The sequence below is a fragment of the Ctenopharyngodon idella genome, chromosome 8 (genome assembly GCF_019924925.1).
Source record: "Ctenopharyngodon idella isolate HZGC_01 chromosome 8, HZGC01, whole genome shotgun sequence".
Lineage (NCBI taxonomy): Eukaryota > Metazoa > Chordata > Actinopteri > Cypriniformes > Xenocyprididae > Ctenopharyngodon > Ctenopharyngodon idella.
The window spans coordinates 9,487,223-9,510,026 of record NC_067227.1 but is presented as its reverse complement, the minus strand read 5'-3'; the positions used below and the strand labels follow the sequence as shown (position 1 = coordinate 9,510,026).

Genomic DNA, 22,804 nt, shown 5'->3' with positions numbered 1-22,804 from the left:
CAAATGTCACAAAATAGTAAGTTACTAAACCTAACCACAAAAGCAATGATAAAACAGTGTAAAAACAGCTGGAAAACAGTGAAAAATCAACCTCATTAATTATTCAAGAAAAGTTGAGTAGTTTTACTTAAGTTTATAATGTTTACATTTACACTTTAATTTCTAAAAGCTTAAATTGAGTACTAGTAAAGTATTTACTTAGTTTTTTTTAATTCTTGCCTAAACTAACTTTTTCATGTAAAAACTACATTTGTTTTTTCTGAAGTATTTACTTCATAAATTTTTTTTTTTTTTTTTTTTTTTACAGTGTAAGGTTTGACACCAATTACGCATTGTGTGTAAAACTAGACAGATGATAAATTGAGTGTTTTGTAATTAAAGGAAACACAGGACATATGTGGATTGCTTAATGCATACTGTGACACTCTTAAATGCTTTTCTACGTATAAGTTTGTGAATCCCACACTTTGCGTGAAACTGTTCTTGCGCACAAATCTGTCCGTACGCACCGTTGATAAATGAGGGCCCAGGTCCTGCAGATTCTTCAGTTTTCCAGCATTTTTTGCATATTTGAACCCTTTCCAGCAGTGACTGAATGATTTTGAGATCCATCTTTTCACACTGAGGACAACTGAGGGACTCAAACACAACTATTAAAAAAGGTTCAAACATTCACTGATGCTCCAGAAGGAAACACGATGCATTGAGAGTCGCTGGGTGAAAACTTTTTGAATTTGAAGATCAAGGTAAATTGTATTTAATTTGTCTTCTGGGAAACATGCAAGTATCTTCTGTTGCTTCCGAAGGGCAGTACTAAATAAAAAAACTGATATTCAAGCGAAATAAGAAAAATTTGGACCTCTTCATCCTGTTCAAAAGTTTTCACCCCCCGACTCTTAATGCATCGTGTTTCCTTCTGGAGCATCAGTGAATGTTTGAACCTTTTTTAATAGTTGTGTTTGAGTCCCTCAGTTGTCCTCAGTGTGAAAAGATGGATCTCAAAATCATTCAGTCACTGCTGGAAAGGGTTCAAATATGCAGAAGATCTGCAGGACCTGGAGGATTTTTCTGAAGAACAGAGCTCAGTTTAACTGTTCAGAACAAACAAGAGACTCATGAACAACCATCACACAACAAACAAACAGTCGTAGATCATCCAGGTAACCACACACAGTATTAAGAATCGATGGTTCACAAACTTTTGAACTGGGTCATTTTAATAAATTCAGCTATTTTTTTGTCTTGTGAATTATATGTAAACATCTTTTATGTAAAATATCTTACTCAGGACAGTACTAAAAAAAATAACATGCATTTTGTATTATCTCTCTTATTTTGTTAAAATTTTTCACATTTTCACAGATTCTGCAAGGGGTTCACAAACTTTTTCTTGCAACTGTATGTAAGTGAGGATAGCAAAATAAAGTAAACTGTGACATAGTATACCCAAAAAATTCTTCATACAGTGGACTACCAGTAAAATTGATACAAATTTGGAACCAAAAATTATTCAGACACTTTGACCTGACCATGTTTTGCTTAAGTTTTATCTGACATAATTAAGATTAATTTTTTTCTGACACAGTTTTGAAACCTTGTCATATTTTATTACCATTTTTTTACCAAACTATAGTGAATAAACTGAATTAATGAATGAAATGTTCAAGGTGTCTGAATACATTTTGGTTCGAATTGGCTCAAATTTAACTCTGCTTTGATTATCATCAGCTACTTAACTTACCCTAACTAATTTGTTGAAACAATTTTAATTGAGCATTTTACATTAAACACACTTTAAAACTATATACATAGAAGAATGATATCCAAAAAAGTAATTTATACATTCTGTAAAAGTTGCAACAGTATTGGGGTAAGATGGCCTCTGTGAATAATTTTACATTTTGTGCTGTAACAAGTAAATGAGCAAAAGTTTCTATTTATTTCCCTTAATAACACATTGGCTAATCATCATTATTATGCTCATGTTAAACTGATTTATTATGTTACAATTTAAAAGTAAATGAATATTGTTCTAAGGGTACATCTTCCCCATCTTACCCTATATCTAGGCCTACTATGTCATATGAACATCTTGATTTAGGTTTATTAAGGACCAATTTCAAAATACACTCTGCAGAAGTGATAGTTTTTTCAATCACACCTGCAAATCCGCATTTTAGTACAACTGTATTTACATAGTCATGTGAAACAAACTGCAAACATTTATAACCAATTAAACCTGATTGCACACTAAGTGAATCAGACTGCAAACCTCTAGCTTATTGTGTTTGTCATTTTCAAAGCTTATTTTACTATTTATGTTTTATACTAAAATATGGAAGCATCACGATAAGCAAAACTGTATAAGATGTGACAACTTTTTAAAGAATATACTGTATCTATAAAATATACATATATTCAAGCAGCTGAAGAACTTTATGGTAAACAATTTTTAACAATTTATTAAAAAAAAAAAAAAAAAAAAAAAAAAAAAAAATCACCCATCTTGGTGAAAGCTAGTGACATGTGTTATATATATGCATATAATTAATCTCACATTTTTCTGTAATGGATTGTGATTAATCGCACCTAACATTAACGTTTTAATATATTTTTATATTTTAATAATAATAATAATTATAAAAAAAAAATATATATATATATATATATATACACACATACATACCCACATACACACATATATATACTGAAGCTTTGTGTAAGCGGGGACAGCAAAGACTGCACTGCTTGAGGAAAGGTCATTTAATGTGGATAAAACATTGATGTGTAAAATCCATAGACTGTTAAAAAAAAAAAAAAAAAAATATATGGACGTAGTGTCCGTGACGTCGCCCGTAGATTTCTGAAGAGCATTTTTGAAGCGAAAATGAGGCCGCCGCCATCTTAGCAGCGCGTCACTCCTGGATAACTGAGAATGGGCAAAGAGGCGGGACGTGGTTGGAACTAACATGCCTGGTTGCTGAATAGTGATGGGAAGTTCGGTTCTTTTCCGTGAACCGGTTCTTTCGGACAGTTCGATTCAATAAACCAGTTGAACAAAACCGGTTCACCGGTTCTTTTACGCTCCGACGTAATGACGTCATCCGCGATCACGTCATCTATCGTGGGCCGGTGTCCTGACATTTCATCCTACCCGTCAGATTGTCCTACCCGGGCTTACTGCACGTGCGCACATCAATATTACATCATTGTTGTCATGATAAATAACACAAAATTACTGTATTTGCATTATTGTAAGGGTAGGTTTAGTGTTAGTAGCTTCAGATCACACGCTGAATCACGCATGCGCAGTATCATCAGCTCATCGGTTCTCAAATCGGACACGTCCGAAAGAAGCGGTTCTTGGTTGTGTACTGATGATCCGAAAACCGTTGCAACCGATTCTTGACTCGAGAACGAGATTGAGATTCGAGAACCGCGAGAGCGATTCAAAAGGAGTCGCTTGTTTGCTCTCGCTGTAGTTTGATTACGTCATTTTTTATCTTTATATCACCTTGTTTAGAAATTAAATAAGTTGTCCATGGATTATTTATGAAACAAATAAATGTTTAGTTTGATAGTTTTACAAACAATTGTTTCTAATCTTTAAAAAAAAGAACTTGAAAGCACAACTTTTACTATATTGCTTTTTAAATAAAATATAGAAAAAGAATTTTGTAGAACTATTTCTGAACATTAGTTTGATCTGTGGACAAAATATGTTCATGTTGGCATGTAGTTTATTATGTACAGTATTTTGTATGTTATTAATCTGTTATGGTGTATTTGGAAAAGCACAATAAACTTTTTGTATTTTGAATTAAGTCATAAACATATTTCCAGTATGTTTTATCACACTTTCCGATGTTCAACAAAACTTGACTAATGTACTTTTCGTTCTCTTGAAAAATTACACGCATGTGCAGTATCATCAGCTCATCGGTTCTCAAATCGGACCTGTCCGAAAGAAGCAGTTCCGAAAACCGTTGCAACCGATTCTTGACTCGAGAACGAGAACGGTGACAGGCCGTGTACGTTCGTTTCGTGTGCGCCGCACATGCTCACTCATATCAGCTGCTCTGCTGCTCGTGCTCATCATCATCAGTTCTCTCTTCACAGCAGGTAAAGTCAGTGTACTGTTGGAGTAACTGAATAACTCCGGGATGTTGCTTTATTTCGAGAGGTATATTGTCAGGTACGTCAAAAAGTGAGTAACTTTAGTAATTTGTGGATTAGTGTTTGCTTGGAGATGCAAACTGTTTGGAACGATTCAGTCTGATTTGGTGAACTGGTTCGACCGGTTCACTGAAAAGAACCGGTTAAAAAGAACGATTCGTTCGTGAACCGGACATCACTATTGCTGAAACCACGCCCGCCTAGCTCGACGTGATCATGTTAGCAGGCAGAGGAGCTATCTATCTATCTTAGATACTATCTAAAATATTAATAAAGATAAGTTATATAATTAGAAAGTTATAAAGGTTTACTCTCAATACGGTGTCTTTTACGATATAGATGCTCCAGCATCAGTAATTAATTTGTGTCAGGTGTGCAAATAACAGCATGAAAAATCAAACGGGACTTCATACCTTTATAATGAAATAGCGATTGCGAGACGAATCCAAGTGGCACTTGGGTATAAATGTCTGAGTGTCCATTGAAAAACAAAAAACAGCACTTTTTGTCCACAAAAGCGTTAAATCCATGAAATATTGATATATTATCCATTGTTTGCATCACATTTCTTCTGAATGATCTGCTCTCTATCACTGTTCTTCAAGAAATGATGCAAAATATAATTTTACAACATAGTGCAGCAGTTTTAGTTATAATATGCAAACAGTGCTGTCGGAGTTTAATACTCTCCCGCCATTGTCATTGTAGTAAATCTCACAAACAAAACTTTAAGCCAATGCCACGATCCAACAACGTGTGTTCGGTTTCTGTTTCGCATGTGTGCACATCTGTCTCGAGTCTCGATCATTAACGCAGCAAGCCATATTATCTTATAATTGTATAAAATAATCCCGAAAAAAGCACAAACACGGCAGAGATGCCAAATTCAGCAGCTGGAATTAGCTGAGGTGACATGATGGCTCACAGACAGCAGCAATCTACCTGTCACTCAAGTGGCCACACCCTTAATTATGCAGAACTTTAAGGCTTAATATAATTTAAATGGATGAGTTATAAAAAAATTCACACCAGAGTTGTCATGAAGGGGAAAAATTAGCAGTATAGACCAAAACCACAATTTGTACCAAGCTGTAAACATGTTTTTTTCTGCTGTAAAGTTTGCCATTTTAACATGTGGGTCAAGGAGATTCTGCTCTTTTGCAGCCTGTCGATGAATTGCAGTTTAAGTCACTTCCATATTGGCTTCACGAGAAACTGGGGGAGGTTGCCGCTTGGTAAAATCCTATAATGAGTGGCTTTCATCTTTTTCATTGTTGTGCTGGTTTAATGCCATAAACATGAACAATAATAACTCTCTTGAGAGGATTGTAGTTTAGGGAAGTAAAATAACTGAAGAATCAGATGAGCATGGCCCAGTTACTGTATATGAAAGGCAGGTGTTGGGAGAAGCCCAGAGTATATTGATATTGATAGATGACTCCCAACATGCACCATGAGTTTCCCCTCCTCCCCTCTGGGATTCGTTTTAGAACTCCTATTAGTAAAAATCGGTTTATCTATCCCCTCAGCTGTAAAGTACATTTTTAAAGATTTTGTCATATGTGTTTGTATTATTTGTTTTATGACTGAACTGAATGTTGATTTAGTCACTGATTTTTTGTTTTTTTTTGTTTAAAGATGTAATCAAATAAAGCACTTTTTTCGATTACCTGAAAAACATTTTACGGTGTGGTTCAGTCATGTAGATTCTCAGGTACAGACCAAATGACCACAGTTATTGATGCCTTGTTGTTGTTACGAGAATAATCACAAGAGTGATGTTTTCCCAGTGATGGCATTTACTCGTATAATTTTTTTGCTCGTATAATGTTAAACACACATAACTCATTCACATACAGGTTGGTCACAGTAATTATATATATATATATTTCCTTTCTGTTGTGAATATATCAACTTATAACCATACGCAAAAATTTATCTAAACATTTCTCATTCTTTTCACCTTCAGTGAACGAAACATGAATAGCTGTCTCACAAAACTTGTAAACAGTTACAAAACAGTATGAAACACAACAAAACACATAAACGCCTTTTATCTTTTCCACAAAACTATATTCGCACTACGCAACCGTGCGTTAGGCCCAAATACCATGTGCTCCGCGCATAAACACGCACTACCACACTTAGTAAAACTTTTACTCTTTTTCTACTATTACATACACGTTCATAACATTCATACTCGTTTTCTAAATGCATTATAATAACTTTAGTGATCCGTTACCTGAGAATAAACGGAGAATAATCACAAGAGATGAGTGATGTTATCCAAGTGATGGCATTTACTCGTATGAGCCAACTCTCGCGATCTCGCCTGATAACGTTCGCCCGTATGGAGAAACTCTCGCGATACCGTGTGAGAAAGCGAGACATGAGCAATCGATCTCAGATTAATGGATCTATTATAAACATTACAAAATAAAACAATTCATAATGTTAAACTAAAATTACTTTGTATATTGAACAGAACTATGACTGTAGTAACTCTCAATATTAATGTCTGCTAATGAGTGATGAATACTATGAATACTACCCATTACATAATCATCCAATACATCTTGTTTTAAAGCAGCTTTACTGGAAAATAATGATTCAGTGATGCAAACAGAATTCAATTCTGCTGTAAAGCAGCTATAAAAAAGATAGTGTCATTGATCAGCTGAGGTCAGTTCAGTGTTGATTCAGTACTGCTCAATAACTGTGTAAAGATCATCAAATATAAAATGAGCTCAATTCGTCTATACAGCAGCTCTGTAGAAAACAGTGATGTCTCCATCCAGCTCAGTTCAGATCTTATTCAATAGTGCCAGTGCAGTCAAATCAAAGTGCCCCCAACTAAGTAAGCCAGGGGCGACAGCGGCGAGGAACCCAAACTCCATCGGGTGAAAGAAATGGAGAAAAAACAAAAAACAAACAAGCTCAGTCGAGGGGCCAGGTCCAAAACGAACCAGCATTTTATCTCAGGGTACACACAGAAAAAGCCTCCTATGGTTCTGCCATTGCCTCATAAGACGCAGTAGTCCAGCGCCAGCGGCTGCACATTGTCATGTTGTAAATAAGACAACATCTGTATTGTAAGCCCCTCCATGTTGCAGTTGTTATTGTTTTTCACGTGTGCTTACCAACTCAACGTCATTTCCATAGAAACCAATGCAGATATTCAGGAAAACGAAAGAGCAGCATGGACACACAAATCGGATCTGAACAGCTGCGATACACAGTGTGGACATCAATAATTCTAGATCAGATTCCGTCTACACAAATAATCTGATGTGGACTGACAGTGTGAACCAGAGATGTTCACGAGTCTTTTTCAGGGGCGGAGCCAGACATTGTAAACATTCGGGGCTTAGCCCAAATCGATTTTGTCCAATGACAATTAAATGTTCTGTTAACAGCTTTACTGACATGAAAGGAGCTTTGTTGTAGTATGCTTGAGTTAAGTTCATGAAATGTACATTATTTCCCACAGGATTTTGTAAAACTTTATTGGGTGTACCTCCGTCGCTCTGGGGGGTCTGGGGTCATGCCCCCCCGTAAGAAAATTTTGTACATTTTAAGGTTGAATGCATCAATCTGGTGCACTTTGGAAGCACAAAATTAAGAGCTTCAACCCATGTACAGAGTGCAGATTGAACAGAGAAACAGCATTGACTTGTACCTGGACATTACAGAGGGCTCAAACATCTTTTTAGTTGTGATATAGAGTCTCAGTCTACATTGTGTTTTAGGATGCCAAACAATTATTACAATAAAATGAAAATATAATAATGATTTAGGCCTTTATAATTATTCATATGACAGTAATATCCATATATTGCAACACATGCACTGTAAAATAAATGAAAATTTTATAAGTAGTTACTTTACAATACAGTATAGGGAAATTACAATACTTTTGTACTAATTTATTCACTTGAAAGACATAAACCCTTACGCTGTTATTTTGATCACCAGCTGATCTCGTGAGCAAATGTGCGCACTTCTCTTTAAAACACGCAGCACAAACAGACTGTATATATACTTAATCGCTGTATTTTGCTGTTCTATAAAGGCACAAACCATATCACAGTTTTAATTTTAGTTTGCTGGCAAAATACAACGTTAGAGACCATTTAGGCTGTGTATGTTTTAATTTTCGGTTCATTATGAAACAATGGCGGCATAGGGTAATTAATGGGAAACACTGAATGAATGTTTAGCTGACAAATGTGCCAAAGTTGTCATATCAGTTGTTATATCATAACATAAACCCTTCAACCGGAACGAACGAGAGTCTCGAGGCCTGCCGCTGCTCTGAGTGAGTGACAGGGGGCGTGGCTCTGTGCAACTGCGGTGCGCGTGAACTCACTGTCGGAGAGAAGAGAGAGAAAGCGGTGTATACTGCAGAAAAGCGATATTGAACTGTTTGACATATTCTAATAGAGAGATATGTTTAGAAAACATTTATTTTGACAGCACTGTTAAGAAACCTTAAACCTGAAAGATTCGGGGCTTTTGGAAAAACATTCGGGGCTCCAGCCCCCTTAGCTCCACCCCTAGCTCCACCCCTAGCTCCACCCCACTGCGAGTCAAGTCTGAAGTCGAGTCTCGAGTCATTAAAAAAAAAATACTCATACTCAAATCCATTTTTTTTCTTTCTAAATCTAGTTGTATTATATAGACAAAATAATATGATCTTTCTGTCATCTGTTTTGTTAGAAATTAAGGTCCTATGTTGTAAGGGATAATGTACATCCAACTTGTTACTTTATAATCCATTACAACGTACAAAACAGTCGTCCTGGCAACACGAGTAGTCATTTTCAATACAGTCGTTAGCGGACGCAAGATGGCGCCAGTGAGTCGGTTTGTTATACAGCAGTTTGTTATTGAAGACAGTCATTATCAGAAAATATCAAACCTCGGGATGTGTAAGTCAATAGTAAACTCTACACATGCTGCGATACGTTAAAAATATGAGCTTTAAGTAAAAAATGGAGTAACATCTCTTTCTTTCTCTCTCTCTTATGGACACACATTAAGAAAGAGAAAAGCTGCATACACTCCGAAAAGATTGATAAAACGTAGTGCTAGGTTTAAAGGCTAGATTTTTTGTTCATATTTTAACAAGCTGGCTATCCAGATGACCCCTGCAGCTACACCACAGTATAAGAGCTAGCTGTTTTAGCCACTAACCTTTGTGGATGCGATGTCTCATTAAATCTGATGTTGTCGTTCTTTCTTTAATAGTTTTCCCGCATTCTGTGCATCTAGACATGATCTGACATGTTAATAAACCCAAACGAAAGAGCATTAGTCGGTGGATCCCGTCACGTGTCATGTCGGACTCTTGTGACATTTCGGAGTTCACGCGCGATACACGGACACACGTGACCAGATCTATGACAAGAGTCCGATCTGCCACAGGGGAATATCTGTGATCAGATATTATAAAACCATTCAAACACAACACAGATTCTTTATTTATTATATCAGTAGTCAAGGGTAAAAGACTTGAGTTGTTTTTTAAAAATATTAACAAGTCTTTTGTGCCGAGTCGAGTCTGAAGTCATTTCAGGTCGAGTCCGAGTCACTAACTCGAGTGCTCATCTCTGGTGTGAACGTAGCCAAAGATTAAGAGGCTTCATTTCTCCAGCCCTACTCAACAGTTTTAGGCCTTTTTGCAAATGTTTCAATCAAGTTTAGCTGTTTTAGAGAGTTTACTCATTTTGAGCCTGGTTTTAAACATGAACTATCTGTGGTTTACTGTAGCAATATTATTTATTATAATAAATGCATTAATTAGCGCCCTTTCATGGTACACACAGTGTGTACAGCAGTACAGCTGCAGGCGCCACTGCCTCGTCGAAAACAAACCCTTTTAAATGAAAAATTATAAGAAATTACCACTATAACAAGTAGATGGCTGCAGAGGACCATTCATTAGAATAATAAAGAATAACAATTAGAAGACAAAGAATAATAATTAGAACTGCATGTTTATGATCATACTCCTGCACCGTTCACTGTTGGCCAGAGGAGAACTGAATGACTGAGCCTGGTTTCTCCCAAGGCTTTTTTCTCTATTTTTGTCACCTGATGGAGTTTGGGTTCCTTGCCGCTGTTGCCTCTGGCTTGATTAGTTGGGGACACTTGACATTCAACTTGAAATTCAACAATGTTTCTGATCCGCCTGCATTGACACCATTCTATGTGAACTGAGCTGGACGCTGACATCACTGTTTTCTCCAGAGCCGCTGTATTGATACATGAACTAAGTTAATAACTATTGATTTTTACAACGGAATGAATCAATACTGAACTTAAGCTGGACAATGACACTATTTTCTTTTAGAGAAATTATTATTATCCTGTTATCACTGTAAATCTGCACAATCTGCATTGTAATTAAATCTGCATTATAAATAAAGGTGACTATATCCCAGCCAGAGAGCTGTGAATGTGTGCAGGAGACAGAACATAACTGGGGCAGTTTGCACCACACAACTGAGACAATAGACTGAATGCATGCTTAAAAATGGGTTTAAATGCAAATTATTTGTTGTACATTATTTACATAAGTTTGAAGGCTCTCAAGATTAAGATTTTACTTTTAGCTTGACTAGTACACAATTTAGAATATCAGTAACTGATGCTTTACACTATATATTAAACAGAGTTTATACAAAGTGATTTACAGACAGAGAAAAACTTACAATTTAAAATGTTGTGTTAATAATCCATAAAACATAAGAACAATACTCTTTGGAGCAATAGCTGAGAATTATTGTCAGAAAAAAAAAAAAAAAAAATCTAGGTTTGTTGAGTGATTATTTTGGCTTATTAATGCCAACGTGCCGTTTTTTTTTTTTGTTGTAGTTTTTTTCCCACAGACAAGACCAATTATCAATACTTTTTTTAATGTAATTGCCTTATACAATTATCTGTCATTATAATTTGAATGTATTCTAGATAAAAAAGGAAAAACAATGAAGTTCCATCCAGAATTTTTTTTTTTTTTTTTTTTACAAAAAGCCTTTGCATAATCCAAATAATGTCCAACTTCAGTTAGGACGGCATCAAATCCAGACCGTCCCCAGCGTAGGACCTTTTGTTGTCTCCATAGTCATACCGGATCTCTTCACCTCTCTGAATGTTCCGTGTGCTCATGAAAAGTATGACTGGTTCATCCTCCACAGAGTACAATCTAGGACTGAGATTGGCCCGTTTGGCAGAATGTTTAATTTGTCTTCCAAACGTAGTTTTGTCTGGATGGCACTCGCAGTGCTCCTCGTGAGCATCCAAACACATGAGCTGTCCATTTTTGTCTGTAAAGAAAAACAAATGTCCAGCTTCTCCCTCACTGTTCTGGTAGATTTCCAGTCCCTCCTCCCTGGAGATCAGCCGGCCGTGGTAGTCACAGATCACTTCACCGCAAGCAAACGGCCTGGTGGTGACGACCCTGGGACCCTTGCCTTCTATGTCCATCACCTGCAGTCCTTTCCAGCACTGCTTGCGGCTCATCCTTCGGATGTATTTGCTGTCTGTTGCTGCCTGGATGGTTCGTGGAGGCTTCCAGTCCTTCACAAGTTCAGCAGCATCTGGTACGTTCTCCATCCATCCCTGCTTCTCAATCCAGCTGTGTACTTTTCTCTCAGATGGCTGACGTAGGCCAAAAGTATCTGCAAAAACAAGATGATATTATCTGCACGTGTGCCTTCAACTTCAGACAATTTTAGCAATATGGAAGTCTTGATAAAGTATTTTCACTCTATTATTAGTGTTTAACAATAGAGAGTCTACAGAGTCCTGACATTGCATTGAAAATCTTTGGGAGTTTACAGAGTGATTCCACTTTTTTCCATCGTCAATACAAGATATCGGCTAAAAAAGAATGGAACTCTGGATTGATATACAAATGTTCCATAAGGTTGTTGAAACAAATCCAAGACAAATGTGAGTTAAAGTTAGCAATCAAACCTAAAGGCATTCCAATGAAATATTAGTGTACCTTTTCTGGTCAGGCATTGTATATCGTGTTTAAAAGATTTCTGTCATTAATTAAATTGGTCCCACTTTATATTAGGTGTCCTTAAAGGGTTAGTTCACCCAAAAATGAAATTTCTTTCATTAATTACTCATCCTCATGTCGTTCCAAACCACAAAGACTTTTGTTTGTCTTTGGCACACAAATTAAGACATTTTGATGAAATCCAAGAGGTTTTTTTATCCTTCATTAAAAGCAACAAAATTACCACATTCAAGGTCCAGAAAAGTAGTAAAAACATAAATACTTTTTGTGCACAAAAACAAAACAAAAATAACAAATTTTTTCAACAAATTCATCTCTCCACTCTCATTCTGCTACGCTATTTACGTTGAAGTGCTTCCAGGTTCTACGTCCGGACCGAATTAATGACAGAACTTTCCTTTTTGGGTGGACTAACCCTTTAACTACTAACTACTAACATTTAAATGAATCATTTGATGCAATGCACTTATTGTGTAAATACATGTTTTTATGTTGTACTCATATTTTAAAAATACCCGTGTATATAATTATATATGTAATTAATTTCTGTAATTACATCTATAATTACACTGTTGACCTTTCTTTACCCCACTCTTAAACCTACCCATCCCACCAAACCTGTCCTAACCTCACCTGTATCCCACATCAATAGCAGTTTACAATACAAGCGTTTTCACAATACAACATCAACACAATAAGTACATTATTGTAAGTGTACTAATTTTTGATGTAAATACATAGTAGTTAGTGGCACTTAATGTAAAAAAAAATGTAAAATTAATTCTCGCATTCAGTCATTTAAAAATAAAATGGCTGACTTTTTTGTCTTGTTAAACCTAATTTTATAGCTAACATAAATACACAATTAAATCACACTTTCACTCTTTTTGTCTCCCAAAAGAAGCAAATAAAAGAAAAGCAGTTGACCAAATATTGAGCCTTGTGGCACATCGTAATTATTTTTTTTTATGTTAATATGTAAACCTGTTTGTTTCTATGTGCATGCGTCCACTCACAAGTCAATGGGTGAAGAAGAAACTAATTTTTGACAGAATTATTTTTTCATGCGATAAAAAATTAATAAATTCAAAATAAATATCATTATTTAATAAAACTCAACTCCTGGGACATGAAAATACCAAATTTGATGTAACACCTAAATATGGAATATCAATTTTCTAGATTTGAATGAACAACTTACCAAGCACAAGACCCACACGGAGTTTCTTTTGATTCGCGCACCAGAGCGAGAGGCAATGGCTCTCATATTTCCTTGAGATTCGCATTCGTGCAGCTTTTTCCGGAAGAGTTGCATGCACCGTTACTGGATGTGACATCTTCAGCAAGTGAAAAGCTGTGTTTGCATTCATCCATTTGGGCTCAGCTGGCCTAAAGAAACAAAATTGTACATCTCAGCAAATGACTTGAATGATTGAGAACATTGTATAATCTACAGTAATTGTCTGTCCAGTAGGTGAAGTACCTTGAAAGTTTTTCATCATCTATCAAATCACATTTGAGCATGGCAGCATATACAGAAGATCTGGCCATATCGGTGGTAATGCTTGGGAGCCAGTACCTGCAACACAGAATGAAAGAAGGTTTTGCAAAAAACTTAAATGTTTTACAAACCAACTCTTGAATTTAAAAAACAAACTATGCACTGTGCACAAACCATGTATTTTATGCACTCACTCGTCATGCAGCTCCTTTAGATCCTGAGAGGGATTGTCAACCGGATTCCCTGAAGAGGATATGAAGAATTTTTCAGCTTCATCTAAACTGCATCTCGTGTGCCTCCTCTTGATCATCTCTGAACGCAGGTATTCGTAGTACGTATCAAACCACTACAGAAAAGAGGTTGTGAGATTCTGACAGATCTAAGAACTTTCATTTGAACATATTTTTATTGAACTTACCGCTTCCTCCTCATTTGACATGACAAAGAAGGCATTGCACTTGTCTACTTCTACTATAGCATGTTCATGATTTCCCTCAATGTATGTCCGGTTCAGCCAATCAGAAACCTGCAAACAAGTTCAAACAATAATAAGCCAATAAACTCTCAATCAAACACTGAAACTGACGAGATTTAACTGACTATTTCACAACCTCATCTACAGTTATGTGGGTCATTGACATCACAGGCTACACTGTTGTCTGTGTTTGCTCCAAATGTCATGATGATTATGATAGCCACCTCATAGTGCTTCTTTTAGCAAAACAGAAGTAATATATTGGATTTACACAAGAGATCATCATCACTGAGACTAAACCACTCACAGTCATATTCTTCACCACTTCTGGCTTTTGGAGGTACAGCAGCATCACCATGGCCTCCAGGAAATGCACCACCAGCTGCTCTCGTTCTCTCGTCATAGATCCAATATATCTCCAATCAATCATTAAGTTAGCGATGATTGTTAAGAAGTCATTTTCAGCAGACTGCAAGATTGCCCAGCACTGGTCTGGTGAAAGAACCCTTTAGGAGAAAGTAAAATACATCAAACAGCTGACAAAGATGAAGCTTTCAATAAGAATAGTGGGACTCATGAGATCGAGGAGTTTACCGGATAAAAAAGTTTATCAGGTTAAATATCTGGAAACCATGCATCATGCAATATTAAATATTTCATTATATTATGTGTAGCATATTTACCAATACCGTGTGTAATTCAAATGCCTTTAAATGCAAATAAATGCTGTTTTGTAATTAACTCACTTAACAACAGACTGTTTATGTGGAAACGGTTTAGACTACAAACGTACTTACCTCTCAGAAGCCATTTCAAGGTTCAAATATCTTTTTCCAGAAAGAGTATGAAAGTTCAGAGACTTCAGTCACTGCAGAACAGATGTAATGAATTCTCTCTGCTGTGGAGGGCTTTAAGTGATCAGAGCACCCAAACAGACAACCAATCCTGACCAAACAGCCTGATGACACAATTAGCATTTGAAAATAATTTCCCTGCCCACTGTAAACAGCAGTGATTCATAGCAGTGGGCCATCATGCTAATGGTTCACACGATAAGGCAGAAACTCATTTGAAGAAATATGCATTATAAAGAAGAAGTTTTTTTAATGTCTCTTTGTTAATGAGGGGTTTGTGGACACATTCATGTTTTTAGAGTTGAGATTACAGTTTTTATTTTGAAGTAAAATTTAGACTTTTTGGGTAAGATGGGCCTCCAGATTTGGCACAGAAGGCCAGAGTGGCATGTTGTTACAAGTCTTACTATTTTAAATGTAATATTTATTGTAATTCATGGGGCTTTATTCAATAACTCCATTAATTAGATGTGCATTTAGGACATTTTCACTTGTATGTTAATTGAGTGAAATCATTCAGTTTGAATTCATAGTGTTTATAACAATTAAGTATGTAAATATTCATATGCCTGTATGTGTCATAGAACAAATTTACCTTTCAGATTAAACTCTATTGGGATTCTACTTTCATTGTCATCAGTTATTTAACTAACCCTAACAAAATTGTCAAAACACAACTTTAATTTATTATTTTTCATTGAAGTCAAAGTGTGTAAGTTTCTCCACTAGAGGTCTCTTATTCAAAACAATAACAAAGGCATTTTTGTCTTCACCTCCACAGCTGATAGAAAGCAATCCAATGGGACTCAGACAGAAATCATGTTCATGGATGAGCTAATGTATTAAAGTTTTATTAACGTTACTGTTGTATGAAGCTGTCACACGGGGTCTGAAGATAAAGATGACTGAAGACAGGATTAACATATAAACATGGTTTATTAAGTCAAATCACCTTTATTTATATAGCGCTTTTCACAGTGCAGATTTTTTCAAAGCAGCTTTACAGTGATAACAGTGTAACGACTGAGACAAATCAGACACAATTATTTGTTATAGGTAACCAATAATTGTTTAAAAGCACTGGGGCCTGTCCCCCATCCCCCGAGAAGTTCTCAGTTACAAGTTTTATTGCGCTAAAGAATGTGGTTGCCACATGGAAGAGCAGAGAAGAGACACAGAAACGTGCATCTTTCCTGCATTTTCCCCACAGAACACAGACTTTCCTGCATTAATTTATAGACAGACCGTTCTATAAATGAACATGCACATCCCTAGGAAATGGTATCCATTATTGCTGTTGTTGTATTGCACTCATTGTATTCGCATGTTTTATGATACATTTAAGGTAACTTCAATTATGCCATGTTTAGTGTCTATGGGTTCGTAGCGAGAAGATTTAAATGCTTGTGTATGCGGTATGTCCATACCTGCGCAACACATCAGTATTACAAGAATCTTTAATAGTTCTTCTTCAAAACTCAGCCAGTTAATCTTGCTCGATCATAAAAGCCCTGACAGGAGGCGTGTTATCGCCCGGAAATACAACATCTTCATTGGTCCGGTCAACATCTAAGAGGTGTGACTTTGACCAGAGGTTAAAAGCCAGTGAACAATGCCACTCCCTCTCTTTCCTTGCTTCTTGGACGACTGAAGAGACCCCCTTCTTGCTGCATTTTTTTTTAAATGCATCCATCCATAATCAAAGTAATCAATACGGCTCCAGAGGGTTAATAAAGGCCTTTTGAAATAAAGGTATGTGTTTTTTTTAAAAAAAAAATATCCATATTTAAAACTTTATAGATTCAAATAACTAACTTCACGGACGACCAACAGCCTTTATCTTTAATTTAAAATGGCTAAAGTTTAGAATTTGCAGACTTACGTCTTTGACCGGCTATAACTCCAAAACCTATATCATCTATAGTACATCTACACTATGATTAAATACAAAATATTGCCACAAGTGGCATTCATCAGGGTCCGAGCACCAGTGGCCCATGTGGATGATGAGAGATCAAACTGAAATGAAGTTATGATGTGGTTTTTACAGCAACACACAGGTGTCAAAAAGACATGTGACTTTCCAAAGAAATCACTCCTTCTTACTGTTAGATTAAACAAGATGTCAAAAATACCCTTCTGAACACGTTGCAGTGTTAGAGGTAGTGTAAATGAAATTATGATGGTTGGATGGATAGAATAAAAATAAAGATCGAAAAATAAACGAGAGAATGTAACTAGAAAAACAGGAGGGAGAGAGTGATTCAAATATATTGAGGGTAAAAGAAAGTGGTCCAGGCAAAGAAAAAAAAAAAATTCAAAATGTGATGAGTGGAATAACAGTGTATAATCAGTGTGAATGAAAGTAAGAAAGATGAGAAAAATAAGAAAAATTACTAAACAGATGAATTATTAGAGCATGAAACAAAACTCAAGGCAGACACTGAGAAAGTGTGACACAGGCAGACAAATGGAGAGTCTTATATTAAAGAAAGAAAGAAAATATATTTATATACTTATAAGAACAAAATACTGACCCTTACATCTTACACCAATCCACTTAAAGCAGAAAGGGTCCACTACAGCTGTTACATTTATCCAAGCTTGATACTGCCGAGGAGATTACGCCATGTTTGCAGTTCTGGTGGAAAAAAAGAAAATAACTTATATAAACAAAGTTCAGCCTAATTCCTTGTTAGAAAAATCTGCTGAGACTTCACTAAATACTAGGGCTGCCCCTAATAGTCGACTAACCGTTAGTCGAGCAAGATTTTATTAGTTGGTTTATCGCAGAAAAAAAAACTCCACAGGAAGTGGCGAAGTCACACAGCCCGTAAGGGACAGATTGTTAACGGCAGGAAATCCAAACACTCGCGTGTAATTCATCATTCATCGACCGCAGATATGGCTTATCACTTGAAATGTAAGTAGTAGCAACTTTACAAGTCCACTCGCTCTAATGTTAGCCTAGTCCTAGATAAATGTGCGCTATTATTTGGCGCATATCCAAGTGTTTGTGTGCAGAGCGCGCTTACTGCATGACATGGAGGCGCCGGTGCGATCACTTGCATTTTAACTTCAAATACTCTGTCATTTTAGTCATACAGATAAGAGTAATGCAAACTGTAAAGGGTCTACTTTTATTTCTGTAAACTCACAATAACAGCAAAACCTTGTGGGATGCTCTTCTGTCTCAGTCTCAGTGAACTTGAGCACAAATGAACTGAAACGCAGCGTATACTTGCTTCACAGACACAAGAAATATTCTCAGATTATGTAATCCGTATGAAACCTGTAGGTGCATCCACTACTGTGGACATGACGAGTCAGCATCGTTGTGCAGCCGAAAACACAGAAAACAATAAATTATTAATATGTTTAGACGGTCGCCTTCTGTTTTTTTCACGACGCACTCATAATCATTACTTCTGCCGATGCGCTGTGGAAAGCTTCACGCTTGCGCTGGAGCGCTGATTATTCAGCCTGGTCTCATTGTTAATACGTAGGTATTAATACGTAACTTTCAAAGACACCTCATTAACGTTACCATCATTACACTGCCCACATGTTGACGGCAATAACGTGATTAATCAGTTTAATAATAAATTAAATCTTCACGCGTTGTGAATAATACAGACACGTGTCACCAAAGCTAACTTATAACTGCTAATGCAAATTCATTTGATAATCGTCAAATGAACTGTAGAGTATTTCAAACTACTACCAACGTAATATAAAATTAATATTAAACCCGTTTTTAGACTTGAAGTGTAGCTGGTGTAATTTGATCTCAGTTCTCACCTGATGTTTGTTCACCTGGATGATCCGCGCGTGTCTGTCTCAGCAACAGGGAGTGGCGCGAAGAACAGATCATCAAAGAAGGCGTGGTGTTGTGTGATTATTCCTTTTTATTCGATTTATTTTAGTTTTTATTGTTGTTGTTATTTTTTCAGGCAGTGTTATAAATATGTGGCAATTAGATTAACACACAGTGGTTTGACAAAACCCGAAATTATGAGGACTTCTCGCGATCAGCCAATCAAAAGCCTCGATTCCATACACGTGTGAATATGCATGAGGAGGTGCAGTACCATTGACCCGCCTACAGGGGCGCTGTCTCGATGCACAGCTGACACACAGAATCAGATCATTGTGAGCTATGGGGACATGAGCTGAAATGTTGGTTTTGAGCTCCCCCTAGCGATAGAAGCACTTCTACATTGTCTGAATTATGAGGACACCGACCCTGTCCTCATAATACAAAATGTCCCTCTAGTGTGGCGTGTGTTCATATCAATGTCCTCATAAACCACAAAAACCAACACACACACACACACACACACTCACAAACACACACACACACACTCTCTCACACACACACACACAGACACACACTAACACACACACTCACACACACACACACACACACACACACACACACACACACACACACACACACACATACACACACACTAACACACACTCACACTAACACACACTCACACTAACACACCACACAGGCTTGAATTTAATTCAGCAGCGTTTATCCTGAATTACAAATGACATAAATATATGAGTGTAAATGATCTTTCAGTTCCAAGTATCAAGACACTCCCTGTGAAGATGAGACTGAACACTGTATGAATTTAAATGAATGTATTAAATGTTTGAATATCAATCTCAGTCAGATCAACTTCATCATGTTCCTCTAGGGGGCAGTAACACACACACTCTTTAGGAGGCTTTGAGAGATTTCTCACAATAGTTGAGTTTCAGGAACATCTTCAGCATCACTTTTGACTCTTAAACCAACATCAGAACATCTTCTTCTCAATGCCACTGTGATCTTGAGCTTGGCTGGAGTTTAAAAGATTCTTTTCAGATAAGACCATTATAATAATTCACGAGAATCTATTGAAAATCCTCGTGTCTGAATATCTGTCAAATATCAACATCCAAACCAACTCTGTGAGGGTCACATGATGTGCTGCACTTTGACACAAAACACTGATGAACAATGACAGACTCATGAAATACAGTGACAGGCTTTGATCAAACTTGTCTTTCTGCAGCTCTTCATTAAAATCACACCTGTTTTGATCCTCCATTTTAATCTGGAGCGTTTCTTCACAGCAGCTGCTCTTGGTAACAGACCTGAGAGTCGATCACCGAACTGATGGAGGCTTTAAGATTCACAACTACAGATGAGATTCTGTGAGAGAGGAGAAGATCCTAAATCAAGTTCAGATCTGAGACAAATCCTACATGAACTCGTCAGATCTGAACTCGAGATTCTGTAATAGATCCAGACCAGAGCAAAGCATGCTGGGAACTAAACATACACTGTTTCAGTTCAACACAAATATGAGGACCAAACCTGCAAAAACCATAAATAAATGAATAAATATATGAAGAAATGTAAAAAAAAAAAAAACAACAAATAAAAAACAAATAAATATACAAGGAAATGTGAAAAATAAAAATAAATGAGTATTTATACCTTTAAATACATGTGGAAATAAATAAAAGTGGAAATAAATAAATGAAAAAATAAATACAATTAATAAATGGAAATAAAGGTATAAATACTCATTTATTTTTATTTTTTCACATTTCCTTGTATGTTTATTTAATCATTTATGTATTTTTGTTTTTTTACATTTCTTCATATATTAATGTATGTATTTATTTATTGTTTTTGCAGGTTTGGTCCTCCACACACAAATGATGAAGTGAACTTCAGTTTGACGTGTTTAAGTGGATTTACTCAATTAAATCAGGACAGAATGTCAGTAATTGTGTGGTTTTAACTCATTTTAATGAAGTTCATTTAACAAGCAGCAGAAATCATGTTTTCAGTGTAGATTAAAAGATGGACAGATTGATGATTCCTGATTGTGATGTGTTTTATCTCCATCAGATTCCCATCGGATCACTCTGGATCTGAACACAGTGAATAAAGGCCTCCGTCTGTCTGAGAGCAACACAGTGATTACACGCACTGACGGATATCAGTGGTATCCTCGTCATCCAGACAGATTTGATTATCGTCTTCAGGTGTTGTGTAGAGAGAGTGTGTGTGATCGACGCTGTTACTGGGAGATTGTGTGCAGTAGATATTATGGTGTGGATATATCAGTGTCATATAAGAGCATCAGCAGGAAGGGATGGGGTCATGAGTGTGTGTTTGGATTTAATGATCAGTCCTGGAGTTTGAGCTGCTCTTCTGTTGGTTACATATTCATACACAATAAGATAGAGACTCGTCTCTCTGTAGAGCCCATCAAGATCAGGAGAGTAGGAGTGTATGATGATGATGATCACAATAGAGTAGGAGTGTATGTGGATCACAGTGCAGGAACTCTGTCCTTCTACAGCGTCTCTGGAGACACAATGATCCTCATCCACACAGTCCAGACCACATTCACTCAACCGCTCTATCCTGGGTTTGGTGTTTATTATGGATCATTAGTGAAACTGTGTTGATGAATCAGAACAGACTGACGAGAGATTCTACCCATAATGCTTTGAGCTCATGATGAATCAGTGACAGTGAGATGATATAGAGTCTCTTCATTACATTAATACTGAAATATCATGACACAATAAATGTGTGTGTGTGTGTGTGTGTGTGTGTGTGAGTGTGAGTGTGTGAGAGAGTGTGTGAGTGTGTGAGAGAGAGTGTGTGAGTGTGTGTGTGTGTGTGTGTGTGTGTGAGTGTGAGTGTGTGTGTGTGTGTGTGTGTGTGTGTGTGTGAGTGAGTGTGTGTGTGTGTGTGTGTGTGTGTGTGTGTGTGTGTGTGTGTGTGTGTGTGTGTGTGAGTGTGTGTGTGTTAATGACTCAAAATCACATGATTAAATAAATGTTGAAATATTGTAGTAAATGTTGAACTGCAGTGTACATGTATATTGTGTTATGTGTCGTTATGAGGAGCAGGAGTGACACTTAAAGATTTAGATCCACTAACCCACTGACAAATAACATCAACAATCAATTTATCAATTTAATCATTCAAACATAAATGGACATTTTTAAATAAATACACAAATTTAAAACTGTTTATTTGATTCATGTAATAAAACATAGATTAATTGAACAATAAAAAGTACATTAATAAATCATTTTAAATCATTTTTTAAAAAGCATTTGCCAATAGCTTTTCTTTATCCATTTGTCAATCGAGTTAAAAATGCCATTGGTCAGGACACACGTGGAGCAACCAATCAACTTTCACCTCAGTTTGAAGAGCCAATCCTCTGTCAGTTGTAAATGTAACACGCGCTGTCATTGGACAGTGAGAACAACTATTCGTCAGAGCCGTTAAATGTGAGAGTTGCGACACTCCGCCTACTTCTCTACTATATAGTAGGAGAAAAGCTGTGGAAGTTTTTTCCTAACAAAATTAAAATGAAAATTCAAATGCTTAAAAAGATCAAATAATAAATCAAAGTTTCAAAACAGCTGCTCAAATGATAAATCAAATTCTCAAATGCGATTTCATTTCCTCATTCAGGGAAGCAGGAACTGTATCAATAATCAAATTAAAACTCATTTGATTTTTAATTTTCATTAAATCTATAATTCAATGCTCAAATGGTAAATCAAATGCAACTGTCAATCAAGTAGCGTGGGCGGAGCTTTGAGGCGGAAGTGATGAAGATATGTGACGATGAGCAGCACTGCGGCTTTTCACGGTGTAATTTCAGATCTGCGTGCCCTCTCCAAGATGTGTTCTTGGGAAGATTTAATGACAATGTTGTGGAGTC

The 22,804-nt window shown here is 36.5% G+C and overlaps 1 protein-coding gene across 5 annotated transcripts in view; it reads right to left on the bottom strand.

The window, feature by feature from the left end:
- The window catches only part of LOC127517408 (uncharacterized), a 36,223-nt gene extending 21,564 nt beyond the window's left edge, over positions 1 to 14,659 (bottom strand). For 2 of the 5 annotated variants that reach the window (XM_051902967.1, XM_051902970.1), the window contains exon 1: positions 6,419 to 6,475. Coding sequence is in view for 3 of the 5 variants with exons in the window: in XM_051902968.1 (XP_051758928.1) it covers positions 11,245 to 11,858; positions 13,410 to 13,597; positions 13,692 to 13,787; positions 13,904 to 14,055; positions 14,128 to 14,235; positions 14,492 to 14,614 (1,281 nt within the window). In the remaining 2 variants the exon portion in view is untranslated. Of the gene's footprint in view, positions 1 to 6,418; positions 6,476 to 9,372; positions 9,503 to 10,366; positions 11,859 to 13,409; positions 13,598 to 13,691; positions 13,788 to 13,903; positions 14,056 to 14,127; positions 14,236 to 14,491 lie in introns of those variants that run through there. The other 3 variants (XM_051902968.1, XM_051902969.1, XM_051902966.1) reach the window with 3 other exon arrangements.
- Positions 14,660 to 22,804: the final 8,145 nt, after the last annotated feature.